The 15,341-nt window shown below is 43.0% G+C and overlaps 1 protein-coding gene across 1 annotated transcript in view; it reads right to left on the bottom strand.

Annotated features, from left to right (window-relative positions):
• Nucleotides 1–15,341, bottom strand: part of LOC104404605 (protein eva-1 homolog C-like) — a gene marked incomplete at its 3' end in the record, with an annotated part of 82,826 nt that overhangs the window by 8,942 nt on the left and 58,543 nt on the right. The window contains exon 3 of the mRNA XM_010013105.1: nucleotides 6,995–7,118. Within this exon, the coding sequence (XP_010011407.1) occupies nucleotides 6,995–7,118 (124 nt within the window). The remainder of the gene's footprint in view (nucleotides 1–6,994; nucleotides 7,119–15,341) is intronic.

The following is a 15,341-nucleotide window of genomic DNA, read 5'->3' on the forward strand; positions in this document are numbered from 1 at the left end:
TTGATTTCTTTAGTGGCTCACATCTGGATACTGGAGACCTGATCCCAGCAGAAAGCAGTAAAAAACACCCTGGTCTTCACTGGCTCTTTATTATGTCAATTGGGGCTCACTGATGAGGTTTGAAAGAAAATTGGGGGGGGCGGGGGGTAGGGACTGACAATAATCTTTGCATTTGCTGACAATGAAATCACACATTCCTCTTAATCCCACTCCTGACAGTCAAGTGATTAGTGTGCTACAGAGACAGGGCTATTTGACAGCACCTGAAAATCTCTTGTATCAACGGCTTAAAAGAATATTAATCGTTAGCGTTAAAGTTTCTCTGACCCCAATTGTAGGCTGATGGATCTGTCCTCTGTTATTTATAACGCTCTTTTATTTACACCTTTTCATCACCACAGTGTTTGCTGCCTGAGGTTTTATTGCCCTTATAAATTTCCACTCCCTGCACCATCTTAACAGTTTTGAAATAATACAGATAAGTACGAGCAAGCTGATGAATGTAAGAGGCAAAAGGCTTATTCTGTTGCCTCGGTGGCTGGGCCAGAAGGATGTGCCCATTAAACACCCTTCACTCCATCGTGAGGCTTTTTAAAGCCTGGCCCACCAAAAAGCAATGCAGTGAACAATACAGTGAACTTCTCCTGCCACCAATAAAGCTGTCTTACAAAGGAGATTAATGCTTTTCTGAAAGGGTTGATAACTACTGAATTACCAATCTATTCCAGCACTAAAATCAATCACCAGTGTTAAAGGGACCAAGAATACATTTAGGTCCCTCTTTGCCCTCAGCTGAAATTTCCACAAAAGCTCTGTTCTTTCCATAGCCCTCTAACTCTTCCTCATAGCATTTTGCAAACCCTGTGTAGGGAGTGAAAGCCTTGAGGATGTGTGATAAGACTGGGCTTTTCACACCATGGTCACCAAATTTAACAGAAAAGGTGTAATCCTCAGCCAAGCAAATCCAATGGCAAACCCTGCTCTAGACTCAATATTGAAGGAATGGATTGTAGGGAAATTAAAAGGTGAACAAGATGCATCCACTGCAAACCTAGGTGGTCCTTCCAAATGTCCTTTCTATACTTTTCAGCCAATCCAACCAAAATCTGATGAGCAGACTTGACCAATTCCCCAAAATACATAAGACACATTTACATTCACCAGCGAATAGGAACTGCCAACACAAAGGATCGTTTTGCAGTTCTTTGACAGCTGGAAAAGCTCTGCCATCAGTAATGGTATTCTGCTCTTTGTACAGGTTCTGAAGTATCACTAGCAAAATAAATCACACATCCTCACCAAAAGGCAGACGCTCTCAGGACACAGCATGGCAGCTCCATCACTGTCTGAGAGAGTGCAAATTTGATGATGACATTTTTATCAGAACATGATCTAATTGGAATTAATTCCTACTTGACTTTAAAAGTCAGTTTCTTTCTAATTAGAGTTGCCTAAGGCTGTTAAGAAAAATAAAGTTACTCAAATAAGATTTTGGCAAGGGCGTCAGAATGGGCATTCCCCATGTTTGAAAAAAGCCATTGACATTTCACAAAAACTAACTGGGACTCTTAGATTAGAATTAAATCTATAGTGGAGAGAATGACTGCCTGCTCTCTTCAAAACATGTGCCAGGTCGATTCTCAGCACAAAAGTTTTCCCATAAATCAAAGCTATAGGGTCTGAACTAGAACAAAGTGACCTCCCTCACCCCCTTTCCTCCTCCTACCCCTACACAAACTTTTGGCACTTCACCCTTTGCCAACAAATGCAAGTTTCCTTCCCAGATGCATTTCGCAGAGCCTTGATGTGCCTTTCACAAAAATGTTTTTGTATTGTTACAGAGGGATTTGAGCTGCAATTGGAGCCCAGGTCACAATCCAGGCTTTCCGAAACTTCAAAGGCTTTAGGCTTACATTTGTGAATAGAAGGGAGAGCAGCAAAGTTTGGATTTACACTTTGCTACGTCACTGGGATGATTAATACAGGGAGGTTTCATACCCACCAGCCTCCAATTATCACATCCAGATGCTTGACACAGCATTTTAAAATGAAATAAAAATAATAATCATTAATAAAAAACACTGGATGGAAATTATCTCTCCCAGAGTCCTTCAAATCATAAGCTAAAGTAGCAACTGCCCAGTAGGAAAGAGAGAAATATCATTATAGCCTTACAGGAGGCTGCAGCTTAGGCTGTTCAGAGCTGAGAAGGCGATGGTGAATCCAGGACAGAGTGCCAATGGCAGAGGAGGAGACAAGAGAAAAGCACTGTGAGGGGGACTACAGCGGAAGCCACAAAAGCAAGTGCCAGCAAATGACCACTCAAACAACACACCTCATCCTAAGTAATCCCTTTGCAAAGAAAGATAAGCATTTATGTCTCCATTGTGCTCAGGAGCATTGGCACTTTTTGAAATAGCAAGGCCAAAAAATAACCAAAAGACCAGAAAGCCACCATGGGCAAACAGATGTGCAGAGGCAGATCAATCACTGGTTCTTCAATAGCCTGGAGCAGCAACCAGCCCCAGTAAAATCAGCTGCAATAGTATCACTGGGCTGCAGAGAGGTGAAGTTATTTCTTCAGCATGATTTGGGCAGCCCCAGCCAGGATTAGACCATACAGCCCCTCCAGAAGGTCTGACACAAAAATTTCCTAGTGTACAGTAACACACGATCTTACACATTTCTCTGTCTCTGAAGTGAAGGGGATGAACCAACACTGAATTGTTTGAATAATATTGGTGAATCCAGATTTCAGCTAGAGGGAATTCATGTTAGGCCAATTAAATAGCATGTCAATTCCGTCTAATTATGTGTTCCTACAGCCTACCCAGTAATTATACTTAATGGGTCTAAATCAAACCAGCATAGTACCTGAGAAATAATTGGATTTGTGTGCAATTTTTTAATGATCCTGAAAAGTACCCTGGAGATCGAAGTTCTCTGGGTGTTCAGGGCTTGGTCCTAGGCTTCGGTGTGCTTTGGCTGTGTGTCTCCAGCTATGCTGGCCCACATAAGTTAAATAAGTTCTCTGGTGCTGATGCCAACTGGCATGTGACAGTGCACAGCCATTCTCATTAACTGTTTTAGTCTGTAAAACAGGGTGGCTGTATCCAGACTTCCTACTGGCAACCATCTAAACTAGTTCTAAATGCCAGACTACATCTACACTAGCAGAGAACAACTTCAGGTTTCACCACTACAGCAACATAGAATCAGAATAGTTTGGGTTGGAAAGGCCCTTCAGATCATCTAGTCCCACCCCCCCTGCCATGAGCAGGGACACCACACACTAAACCATGTCCCCCAAGGCTCTGTCCAGCCTGGCCTTGAACACCGCCAGGGTTGGAGCATTCACAACTTCCTTGGGCAACCCATTCCAGTGCCTCACCGCCCTCACTGTGAAGAACTTCTTCCTTAGATCTAACCTACAGTTCCTTGTTTAAGTTTAAAGCCATTACCCCTTGTCCTACCACTAGAGTCCCTAATGAAGAGTCCCTCCCCAGCATCCTTGTAGGCCCCCTTCAGATATTGGAAGGCTGCTCTGAGGTCTCCACACAGTCTTCTCTTCTCCAGGCTGAACAGCCCCAACTTTCTCAGCCTGTCTTCATACGGGAGGTGCTCCAACCCCCTTATCATCCTCGTGGCCCTCCTCTGGACTTGCTCCAGCAGTCCAACCTTACTTGCAGTGACATTCTGGGGGCTCTCTATTAGAGATGTTGGTATTAGGATGACTGGCAGGGGCATCTGCAAGTTTAGAATCACAAGTCATAGCTGTGCTCTGCTGAGACAGGCACTGTGCTTTTGAACATCTTCCCAAAGGTTGGTGCATGTTAGAAAATAAGGCCCATGTGCTACGGGAAAATAAAATAAAAGCTAAGCCTCTACACACTTTGATGAACCTTAGCCCTCAAATCATGTAGCAGCAATAAATCTCACTTGTCCCAAACTGAGACAGAATAGAGCATTTTATTGATTATTTCTGATCTCGTTAAACATCCTATATCTTAAAATTGAAAGCACACACACACATATTGGTTTGGGTTGTTTTTCTTTTTTACAGGCACAGAGAATACTCAGGACTGCCAAATACCTGACATTTAAAAGCAGTCCCATGCACATATCTGAATCCTGTACATGCAAGATGAGTGTCCATTAGACCCCAGATACATCCATTGGATCACAGGGGACCATGATTAGCACAAGACTTCCCCAAAACGCAAAGCTATTGAATTTCTCATTGCTTCTAGTTAAGCCTGTACTTCTCTGACTATGTCTCTGAATTTCTAGATGAGGTGAACCACCCCTCTGCACGAGTATTCCCTGCTTCCAGCAAAAGCACTCTCAGTACAATTAGTGCAGTAGAGATCCCTCCAATTTCCCTGCTCCCTGGAGCCCCACCATTTGAAAAATCTAGAGCTTTCAGTTTCAGCATGATTTGCTGTCCTCCATCTCCTTGAAATTCTGCCCATGAGAAACCAAAATAGCACCTTGCCTTTTGAGTGAACCCCTTACAGCCAGCAAGCATCGAAACCACTAGATTTCAAACGCAACATAATGTTAGAGAGGCATAGCTGCAGTGACAGTGGCTGGAGGGGATGACTGCACCATCTAGTTATTCTTCAGTAAAGGTACAAGTAAATGCCACTAACTTTAGTTTTGCTTTCTTTCAAGTAAGTCTTTCTTTTTACATGTCTACCTCTATTCATGGGCCTTTTGAGGCTCCAGCACAACTCAGAGCGGGAGGGCTTGGGCATCTTTATTTTATGTTAAAGATGTCCTGTCCAAACCCTGCAGGCCAATTCCCAAAGCACCTCTCATACCTGTGCACAGGAAAACTCACATTCATTCTACCAAGGTGGGCACCTAACCAAGGCATCTACTTCAGTAGCATGGGCATCTCAGGCTCCCTCAGTAAGCAAAGAAAATAGATGTCTCTAGAGGACAATTCAGACCTTAAATAGTGTCTTATTAAAGTACTTCTATCATGCCTACTGTTAAGAAGGACAAACTCCAGAACAGAACCTGAAAAACTGCATTTGTCTTTTCATGAAGATATGGATTGAACCACGTGTCAGGCACTGAGCTCTTGAAAGGCCTCTCTGTTGCTCTTCAGTTACAATTATGCATGCTCAGACTTCCTGGAGCAGGTCATCACTTCATAGGACCACAGTTTTTGGGATCAGCTCTTAAACATATAGTCATTTACAGGTCATAAACAATACCCAAATATTCAATAACCACAAAAGCCCACCAAAATTTCTCGCAGTCCTGTATTTTGCATTCTATGGATCCATCTTTCTTCATTGCCCTCACTAAAACAAAGATAGAAAGGCTTATTGAACTCACACAAGTACTAGATTCCGTCTGTGAGACTTAAAATTCACATTTTGAACCAAGGAAAGTTTGACCATGTCCTGGCAACTCTCTGTAAAGCTACTCCTTGCATATTTCAAAGCTTGTTATTAATCCAGTGATTAATTTCTGATTAAAAATTTGCCCTGAGAGTAAGAAACAGTAATTTGTGTCAGGTTACCCTGTTTCACCCTGCAAAATTGGAGCTGCCTGAAAAATTGTCTTGGGGAAATGTTTTCAAGCAGTTTCCCCTGTTCTCTTGCAAGAAAATCACCTACCCAGCACACACACAAACTCTTTTCCTAGCATATCTGTAATCAGCAAAGAATGCCAAGCCATAAATATTTATGCACAGATGGGATCTGTGTACCTTCAGAAGTTCAGAACAGGCCTCAATATCCAGATTTTTCTAGCAAGCTTTGATACAAAACCTGCAGGTTCAGGAGGACTTGTCAGAACACCCGCTAATCACCCCTCTCTGAGAGATGCATTTCTCACCCAACAGGGGATGTTACAATCACTCACGAAAACCCCACAACAAATGCAGGTGCTTCATTACCTACTTTTCATTTGAATTCCTCACAGATCTTGCCAGATCCCTTCACTTCATTAGCACAGGCCTCTGCGTGCTGGGGCAAAAAGTCTTCTTCTGTGCTGTTGACAGTCTGAATATTTCTGCTTTTGTTTCAAACCTTTCCTGAAATCAGATATGTTTTTCTTCCCTGTGCAAACTTTTTTCTATTTCTTCCCCAAAAAGTCTGCTGATGTGGTGCTGGAAGCATGTTACTTATGTTGTCTAAAAGGCTTGGGATTAGGCCAATCTGAAATGCTGTGTTCAGACTATTTAATTCAGAGTTGGGTCCTGCTCTCCAGTCGAAATCAGTTGGCACAGCTTCACCATGATCAAACCCTAACGAATGTGTCTGCTTCCAAAGCACTGATGGAGAACAGTGCCCAGGCTGTGCTAACTCCCAAGTGGGGCCAGGAATTGGCCAAGAGGGCGTTGGGTGTCCAGGGCCAAAGCCACACCAGGCTCACTCCTCTGCATGATTATATTTCCAGTATCCAGGCGCCAGCCCCATTTAATTTAAACACAGCTAATGAGATCACGCAAAACACACGTTAGCATTTCCCAGCCTGATCTGGGAGCAATTAAAAGCTACTTATGGCATGGCATGGGCAGGTGAGCTTCCCATTGCACCCCCATCTTCAGTGCCTGCCTTAGGCATCCAGGTCTGAAGTCTTTGCCCATGCAAAGAGGTCCCGGTTCCTCTGGAGGGGCAGATGGAAAGGGGACAACCCCACTGGCCCACGAGGACAGGAAAGCGGCTGCAGATGGGAGTGGGAGCAGCCCACCCACCGCCAACAGCCTGAGCTCAGCACTGGCAAAGGCTTTTGCTGGCACCTGCAAAAACAATCTGCAACTCGGGCTGCTGGCAAGGAGGAAGGAGCTGGAGCAGCAGCATCCCAGCAAGGCAGCAAGCAAGGGGGAGAGGGGAAACACTCCACACCCAGGGGGTTATGTTACACTGAAAATAAAGTAGGAAGGGAACAAAAAGTCCTAGGAGGCCTTTCTGGCAAAAGTAAAAAAATGTTTTGGTCTCACCAGAGCAAACAGATTTGACAGCAAGATACTTACTTGGCCTGCACTTGTACCACACGATGAGGTACTTGCCAGTTCCAGGGCATGGGTCTGCACCGAACAGCCGGCTATTGACGAGAAACTGGCAGCTCCGCCGGTCCTGGCACTCATCCAGCATCTTCTGCAGCCAGGGATGCACGCAAGAAACAGAGAAACAACAGCATTTCAGTATCACCACCAAAGGGATCATCAGACGGAGACAAGCAGAAGAACAGCAAGGCCATCCTTGCCTCCCCACTGGCTCCAGCACAAGGCAGGCAATGTTGCTCAGTGCACTGGGTACCACAGGAGCTGTGGACTAGCAAAGGACTGAAGTTTGAACTGTTTAAAGTAGCAGGATTTCTTTCCCTTTCATGCATACAAAAGGAGGGATTTGCACCGGGACAGTCTCAGGCATCTTGAAACATTTGCATGCAATTTAATTGTAGTATAAGCCAGTACTGTCCCAGGAAAAGCAGCTTTAAGGACGTGGATCAGCACTGACAGTTAAAAGCAGAGACCCGAATTCCACCACCACAATTCTGCTTTAGATTTCTCTGGAGATGCACATTTTTAAGCACAGCTTTCAGGAGAGGTCTTGCCTCAGTTATATAAAAGCTTTGGCAATTGCTGGTATTCCAATAATTAGTAGTTCTGGTGAGAACACTGTTACACAGCCAGTTTAGTCAGTTTTTAATAGGGCTCACTCCTCTTCCCGCATGACTATCATGTTCCTTTTAGCTAAACTCAGAAAGGGCCTCTGAGTTGGAGGGTCCTCCCACCACTGACATTTTAGGTCTTATCACCATTTCTGCACTGCTTTTCCTCTAGTGCTTCCCACCTCTCCATTCACAATATTCATAAAAACAATCCACAGGGGCAAGACATTCTGTCTCCTGCTAGAAAATAGCTTCATTAAGGAAGATTAATGATTCCTTTTAACCCTATGATCCTCTAAAGCAGTAGTGGGGGGAGAAAATATTATTAAATGGGGCAGTAACTAAGTTTTAAATTCAGTTGGATGGCTTAGGTGGTATTTATGTACTCCTGTAGAGCCCCTAAAGCACTAAAATTACAATAATGTTTGCCTGACATACATGAACCTGTCAGAGCACTTTGAGACCGCAGAGCGAGGTAATCCACTAGCCTCGTTAAATCCCTGCAATACAGAGCTGCGAATTCCAGTCCCAAAACAATTAATTTTCACATCCAAGGAGGCACTGGAAAATCCTTTCTCAGAAATTCCCCTAGACTCCCCCGGTCTCTTTTGTCTTCTCCCTGTTCTCTTTTCTTACACTCACCTCGATATTTGGGCTTTCCCACAATCTTATCCCTGTGCCATTAACATAAAGGCTGTTCCTTCTCTACCACACACCACCCAAACCAATTTTCTCTCTGCCTCAATGACTATTTTCTCTTTTTGAGTTCTCCCTGAACATAACATATGTAATCTTTAGCATTATAAACTCTGAATGTAACCCCCCAGACAACAGGAACAACAGCTGTTCCAGTTTCAAATGCAATTTGAAACTGCCTCATTTGTGGTTGCTCATAACTTCTTAAAGCTTTCACCTTTTGTGCCTGCCTCAAGTCTGACCTTTATTTTAAAGTTCAAACTAAGACAATTCAGTCCTTTTCTAGCAAGTAAAAAACATATGCTGTCGTTTTCCACTTACAAAGGTAATAAAATGCAGGCATCTCATTTCAAAATACAGGGCTCAGGATGGAAAGGCTGAAAGGTGACCACTGAAGGAGGTGCCTGGGAGTGTTAGCCCCAACTTGACCGTCACGTTAAAATGCATAGAAACAACATATTCTTTCCTCTAGGCTCATAAGGGTTCACTGCTCACTCAGCATGCGAAATTTAATTTAATGCAAAATCCAATGAGTTGAAAAGGAATGTAACCGAGGCCTCTACGCAGACACCTCTTTTGATCTCAAAAGGCAAAGAACAACTGGAACAAGTCTTGAGTGCTTCACATATGGAGAGAAACCCTCTCCAAATCACTGCAGACCTGAAAGGATTTACAGGTACTGGACAGCCATGGTTGTGTTTACACCAAAACAGTGCTAAGAATATGGAGCAAAAGGAAAGAAGCAGCCCCACGAATGTTTTCTTTCCCACAAAGGAAGCTTTCTGCCCTCAAAGGCAGCAGACTCAGGTTTCTGGTCAAGAAATCTGTTCATAGCAGATAGAGATTTTCAAGAGCCTTCAGCACTGTGTGATGGGTGCTATTAAAACCAGTGGGAAAACCACCCTGGGTTTCAGCAGAGACTGATTAGGCCAACAAGAAACCTCTTTGAAAACCTCAGCTTCGAGGCCTGAGCAGCACTTGTTCATCTATCCTCAGGCTCAGCATCAGGAGCGAAGGCAATTACTTTCCAATCTCAGAGAATGATAATCATGGACAGCCTCCGCATATTGCCACTTCATCTTGCCCTCCTCTAATTTTTGGCAGCTCTTGCTTACTTCATGTATTCACATAAGTAAAGCCTCCTCAGTTTACTTCCTGCATTACGCAAAGTAACACAGAGCCCTAGGGAGAAGTTTGTACTTAAATTAAGGAGCAAAAGTCCTCTGTGGCATTGTGAGACTGTAGAAAAAGGGAAATGTTTTTGAGACTGAATATGCCTTTTACTAATTGGTTTTAGCTAATAGTGTTTAGCTACAGTTTCAACTTCATTTAATGACAGCCATGCCTCTGAGAAGTTACATCATGGCAGAAAGAAATCAATATTTCCTTTTTATTCACATAATTCTAATGTGCCCTGAAGGGGGAAATCATTAAGATTTCAGCTATCCTGCAGACTGTTGAGTAAAGTTTTAGACATAATGAAATAGATCCACAAAGAATTGAATAAATAAATAAATAGATAAATAAAATGTTCAATACTCATTGGTGAAATACACCAGGAAAAAAATGCAAACAAAATTAACAATGCTTGATTGTGCAATTTTCTTATTTAAAAATAAAGAACAAAGATGTTACACCAGCTTTAACATTAACTTAAAAACTTGCACATACAATTTTCACCTATCCTTACATACCCAGAACTCTTCTTCCGCACTGCTTTCATCAGTATGTGCTGTATACCAGCATCTTCTTAAACACTGTGCAACACATCAGCTCTACAGAACATGCATGACAAAATGATCCACTACAGATACACTTCTCCTGCAGGTCCAGTGCATCTGGTGTAACAGGGGCCCTTACGAATCAAGATCTTGGCTTTCTGGTCTTACTCTCAAAAATCATACTTCTAGACAGTATCAGAGCTCTGGCAGTTGCCACATGTCATTTCTGAAGTATTTGCAGGTGATCAGCTGGACTGACACAAGGAAGGCTGTGAGTTTACTTCGTAGCGAGGGAATGTCCTGAGATCACGCAGCTTTTGCTTAGTGGCTGGAAAAATTTAGGCAATTCATTCTACATTTGCCTTGTTTTCTGGCTGTCGCTGTCAGCTGTAAAGGTGGAAAACACAACCACAAAACCAAACAAAAAGAGGCCCACAAGCAATCTGAACTTGCACAGGAACAGTAGTATGCACACGGAATCATCCATCACTGGGATATATAATGAGCTATTTATGTCATTGCCACCTGGTAGACCACTGACTAATGCAAAATATAGTTGCATTGGATTAGATTATATTATAAAAATCACTCCAACTGGAGAAGGTGGAGAAAGAATTCCTGTCTGGCATGAACAGAGAGGGAAGACACATTAATTACATTGTGCTGTTTTATAATTGTGTTCCAGTAGTAGATCAAGCCTGAGGGCTGACTGCCAGTGCCCAGAGGGAAGTTGTGACTGTTCAAAACCATTCCATTCTCTGGTTCATGACTGAGCTAAGAAGCTGCAAGATTTAGCAGAGATAAGCGAACAAGAAATGTGAATTCAAGTAAAACAAACACTAATCTAACCCCTGTGATTTATGCCCTGGATTAATCTCACTGTGGTGACCCAGGTCTTAAAGCAAGGGCAGCCTCAAGCTCAAAAGCATGTCTTTCTAGTGGGCATTGCAGATGAAACACATTTTTCATGCTCATTTTGTTGTGCTCATTAGCTAAGTAATTGCTTGTGCTCATTAGATAACAACCTTTTAAATCTGGAACTGGATGTGAGCTCTGCAAGAAGGCTGTCCTCAGTCATTCCCAAGGGTGCACTCATTTTAGTTCCATCTCTTCAAATCACTCTTTGAGAAGCGCTTCCCCTGCATGCTTAAAACAAACCACAACTGAGCTTAACACCCAAGGCAATTAAACTTATCACAGTTCTTAGCCCCTTGTAGTAGTTTATAGGTTCAACACACTTAGGGTGAAACTTTGGACCCATAGAAGCAAATGGTAATACTCAATGGGAACTAGGATTTTGCCACAGGGCTGCTCTCTGTACAGCCTCCATCATCAAAGGAATATAAAGATGACTGCAGGGCATGTCAGTCAGGCATGAAATTACAAAAAGGAACCCCACTAAATAATTGCCCAAATTGTTTGTTACTGAGGAGAGTAACTCAGAGAGCAAACTGCATGAATGGGTCAGAGCTGTGCACAGTCAAATGAAGATGGGCAGAGATTTGTACTAAGAATTTTACACAAGAAGATACCAGTAATTTTTTAAAATATGATTAAGCATTTTTAGGTCATATTCCATTCAGGTACAGCCATTATGGTGGAGCTACACCAACACTTGTATTTGGTGCACCTCCATGAGTTTTGCAATGGGAAGAAGTAAATACAGTAAAACAAGGCAGCATGAACTCTCCCTACAAAGCCACACAGCACAATGCATTCATAATGGCTTCATAGAATCATAGAATGGTTTGGTTTGGAAAGGACCTTAAGATCACCTAGTTTCATCTCCCTTCATGTTGCGTCTCATTTGAGTTTTGATACTCTTTTATATACCCTAAATGTTGGTATTGCTTTAAAACACACAGCGAACTTAGTAATTTCAATTATAGCTCTTTTTTCTGATTATCTGCAGATTGCACATTCCTCTCTATTCATTCACACAAATTATATAAGTCCATGGAGCAAGATGATTTCCCACGGATCAGCAACATGGAAGGACAGAGTACATGAGGAAGTGAAATCCATGTTGATGAGACACAGGTTACGCACCTATGGCTTCATCAAGCAACCTTCCCAGCCTGCTTCACTAGAAAGTAATCCCTCTTTGTCCAAATTACCACATTCATTGATCGCAAGCAGCGATCAAAGGACCTGAATCCTGACTGCTGATCTATGGCAGGTTTCAGCACTCTACTAGGTATCTCTTATCACTCTCCCATGCACCTTGCAACACTCACAGCAGACTCAGCAGGAGGGAACTATGCTCACACATGTGGTGACTCACACTAACACACCAGACTCTGAAATAAAGAGCTGAAAACTGGGCACAGGTTCCCTTTCACCAGTTCTGCTATGGGAGCAGTAAATGCCAGCAGGGCAGTAGGGCAGGCAGCTGTATGCTGGAATGTTAACACATGACAACAAGATTCACCAGAGCTCCTCTGGCAGAGGTTTGAAAGACCCCATAGACAGCGATTCACAAAGAGCAGGAACATGCTTAGCAAGTAGAAGGAACAGATAAAAGCTGCATTACAAATATCACCTAATTGACATTACCTACATCTCCTAACAGTGGGAAACTTAATCTGTATGCAAGGTCGGCTTCAAAGGGAGAGGTCTAAGCTGAAGAAATACAAAAGGATGCATAACCAAAAGTCATGGGATTAAAGAAAGGGAAAGCTTAAAGACAAAGTGGAAAAAAATCATTGAGAGCAAACCATTATACTGTCAAGCAGGGTCTTAGTGGCAATGATGGAAGCCCCATGACATGGAAAGTTTAAATTAAGAGTAAACAAAGCATTAGGAGGCTTACACCTCAGGGAGCAGTCCTGCCTCATCAGGGAGACAGGCTGCACTGGCCACCTCTGTCTCCAGCATCTCTTCTTCTGCAGTACATGATCACACTGCTCTGATGAGCTATTTTCAGGCAAACCAAAGATTTCAGACATGGCAATTAAGAGGTTATCATGACCTCTGCATCAAGCAGTTTTTCTGCTTGTAAATAATTAGCTGGGGGAGCTGCTTGACAGAGAGTAATAATTCAGCCTGGGCAAAATTCATGAATGAAGCTGCACTGGTTCTGTGATTTTTAAGAGCAACTTCAGCACTGCAGTAACCTCTCTTCTGGACTCCAACTCACAGCTCACCATCCTTTGCAAAGTAGTTAATAGTCTGACAAAGAGTTGTCCAAAGTGCTCTTTAATTCACTGACATTTCTGAGACTGAAATTTTACTTGTTCAAGATGTCTGTAAGCTGTGGAGATCTAATATGCAATATGACTGTGTTCTCCTCCCACTGGTACTGATGACAATTATTCTTCCTTTCTATCAATTTCCTCCCTCGTTCCCCTTGACCATCACCATCTTATAGACATTCAGAAGTATAAGAAGGGGCCCTATCTCATTCCTGTTGAGGCCACCTAGGGTTCTTCTATCAGTGGGACCATGCAACATCCTCTGACTGGGCATGGCAGAAACCCTACAAGGACAAGAAAGCTAGAGCAGTTGGATTATTTTCTTCTACTTTGTATTTTACTCTGCCATAATGTTAATCCAGAATACTTGGGGAAAATAAAACCCTTTTCAGAAATGGTAACAAACACACACGCCTTACAGCCACCTCATTTTGTGATCAACAACTGGCCCATGCTTTGAGAGTCACACAGCTACCAGAAAGTTTATCTCATACTTCCATCACCAAACAGGTCAGCTCCCCTTTGCTTTCTGTCATAGAAACCTTCCTGGTAGCTGCAAACAAAAACAGGAGAAGAGGGGCTCAGGGAATCCTGTGGTCAGCATGCAAGGAATCCGCTCCCTTTTGTACCTCTGTCTCACACACTGCTGGAGTGACAGCGGGAGATGGTGGCAGCAAAGGTGTCCTGTATCTCACTTAAAGGACAAAAGGAAATACTACATCAGCAGCACTAGTGATTCTTGTCACCAAGGACTGGTTGTCCTGGAGAGTGTTGAAAGAGACCCAGGCCACAGGCCATGCCTATGCTCCCTCTCCAAGCTAGCTAACCTTTCTAAAGAGAGGCATGACTGGCTCCACAGGATCTTCTAAGCACCACTCCTCTTGGGGAAACAAGTCACACAGTAAATCATTGCCCTCTGAAGTGCAGTTTCCTGCTTATTTTAGTACGTGTATACATGAAGACAGAAGTTATCCTACAATGTCTTTGATAAATATCTGGGCGCAGAAACCAATGGATAACTGCCTCTCCAGGGCTTTTTATTTCCTTCCAAATAAGCTGTGGTTTTACTTTCTGTCAATTTACCAAAATGAGAATATTGCAGGTAATCCACTGTAATCTAGTTTTCTGGTAATAAGCAATAATTTTAGACCAACCATTAAACTTAATTCCATACAGATCTTGAGTGGTTTGTTTCTGAAAACATGTGACATCAGGAATGAGCAGCTGCAGAAAGCTTTGTAAACAAGCTACTCCCAAAGTCACTCCTCTTCAGCTGCACAGCTTCCCTCAGATAAACATGCCTCCATGTATTTTTGCAGGCACAGGTTGGGCATTATGAGCTTGGCTAGGAGTGGCCAGGTTTCTTATTAAATGGATTCACTTATTGGGAGGCACTTATCATTAAGCAATGCAGAATTCTTAACACTTCTTTTTCTCCTTTGTCCTCTGCCAGAGTTTGTGTGTTCATCTGAATAAACAAACAGTGCTCATGTATCAGTTTATCAGTTTCCTTATTTCTCCAGAGGCTTCCTAATCCCCCCCTTCCTTATATTTTTCATGGAAGTGCAAATGTATGCAGTAGTATGACAGGTGAGAGAACCATGGCATAAAGAAGAAGTGAAACCAGATGAGGATGGTCCCCAGCAGATACTCTTCAAGCAAAAGGTGTCTTCAGATGTTCCTATGTCACCCTCTGCCAAGCAGCAATGTAATTTAGCTGCTTCTTCACACTCCTACAGTAAAAATCAGACACTGGGTGGACTAAAAATAGGCTTGATCAAACTTGACCTCCCTATCGGGGTGACATGGGACAGCAAAATTCCACTGCAAAAGCAAAATGCACAGACCTACCAAAAATCTCCAAGTTCTCAAAATTGTCATTTTGCATGCTCAGACCAACTGCACCTGCACAATTTCCCCAAAGGGGTAAAGGTATGTGGGAGTTATAGGTCATCACAAAGACAGCAACACACACAGGACCATGCTAATGCGGCTCTGCTCTTCAGGACCCAAACTAGACAGAGACTTCCTAGTGGGAATACAACTCATTCCACTGCAGAAATCATGCAGTGTGGATAAACACCCGTTTACCTGC

Source organism: Nestor notabilis, unplaced genomic scaffold (assembly GCF_000696875.1).
Source record: "Nestor notabilis isolate BGI_N333 unplaced genomic scaffold, ASM69687v1 scaffold6920, whole genome shotgun sequence".
In the NCBI taxonomy this organism is placed as follows: Eukaryota; Metazoa; Chordata; class Aves; order Psittaciformes; family Psittacidae; genus Nestor; species Nestor notabilis.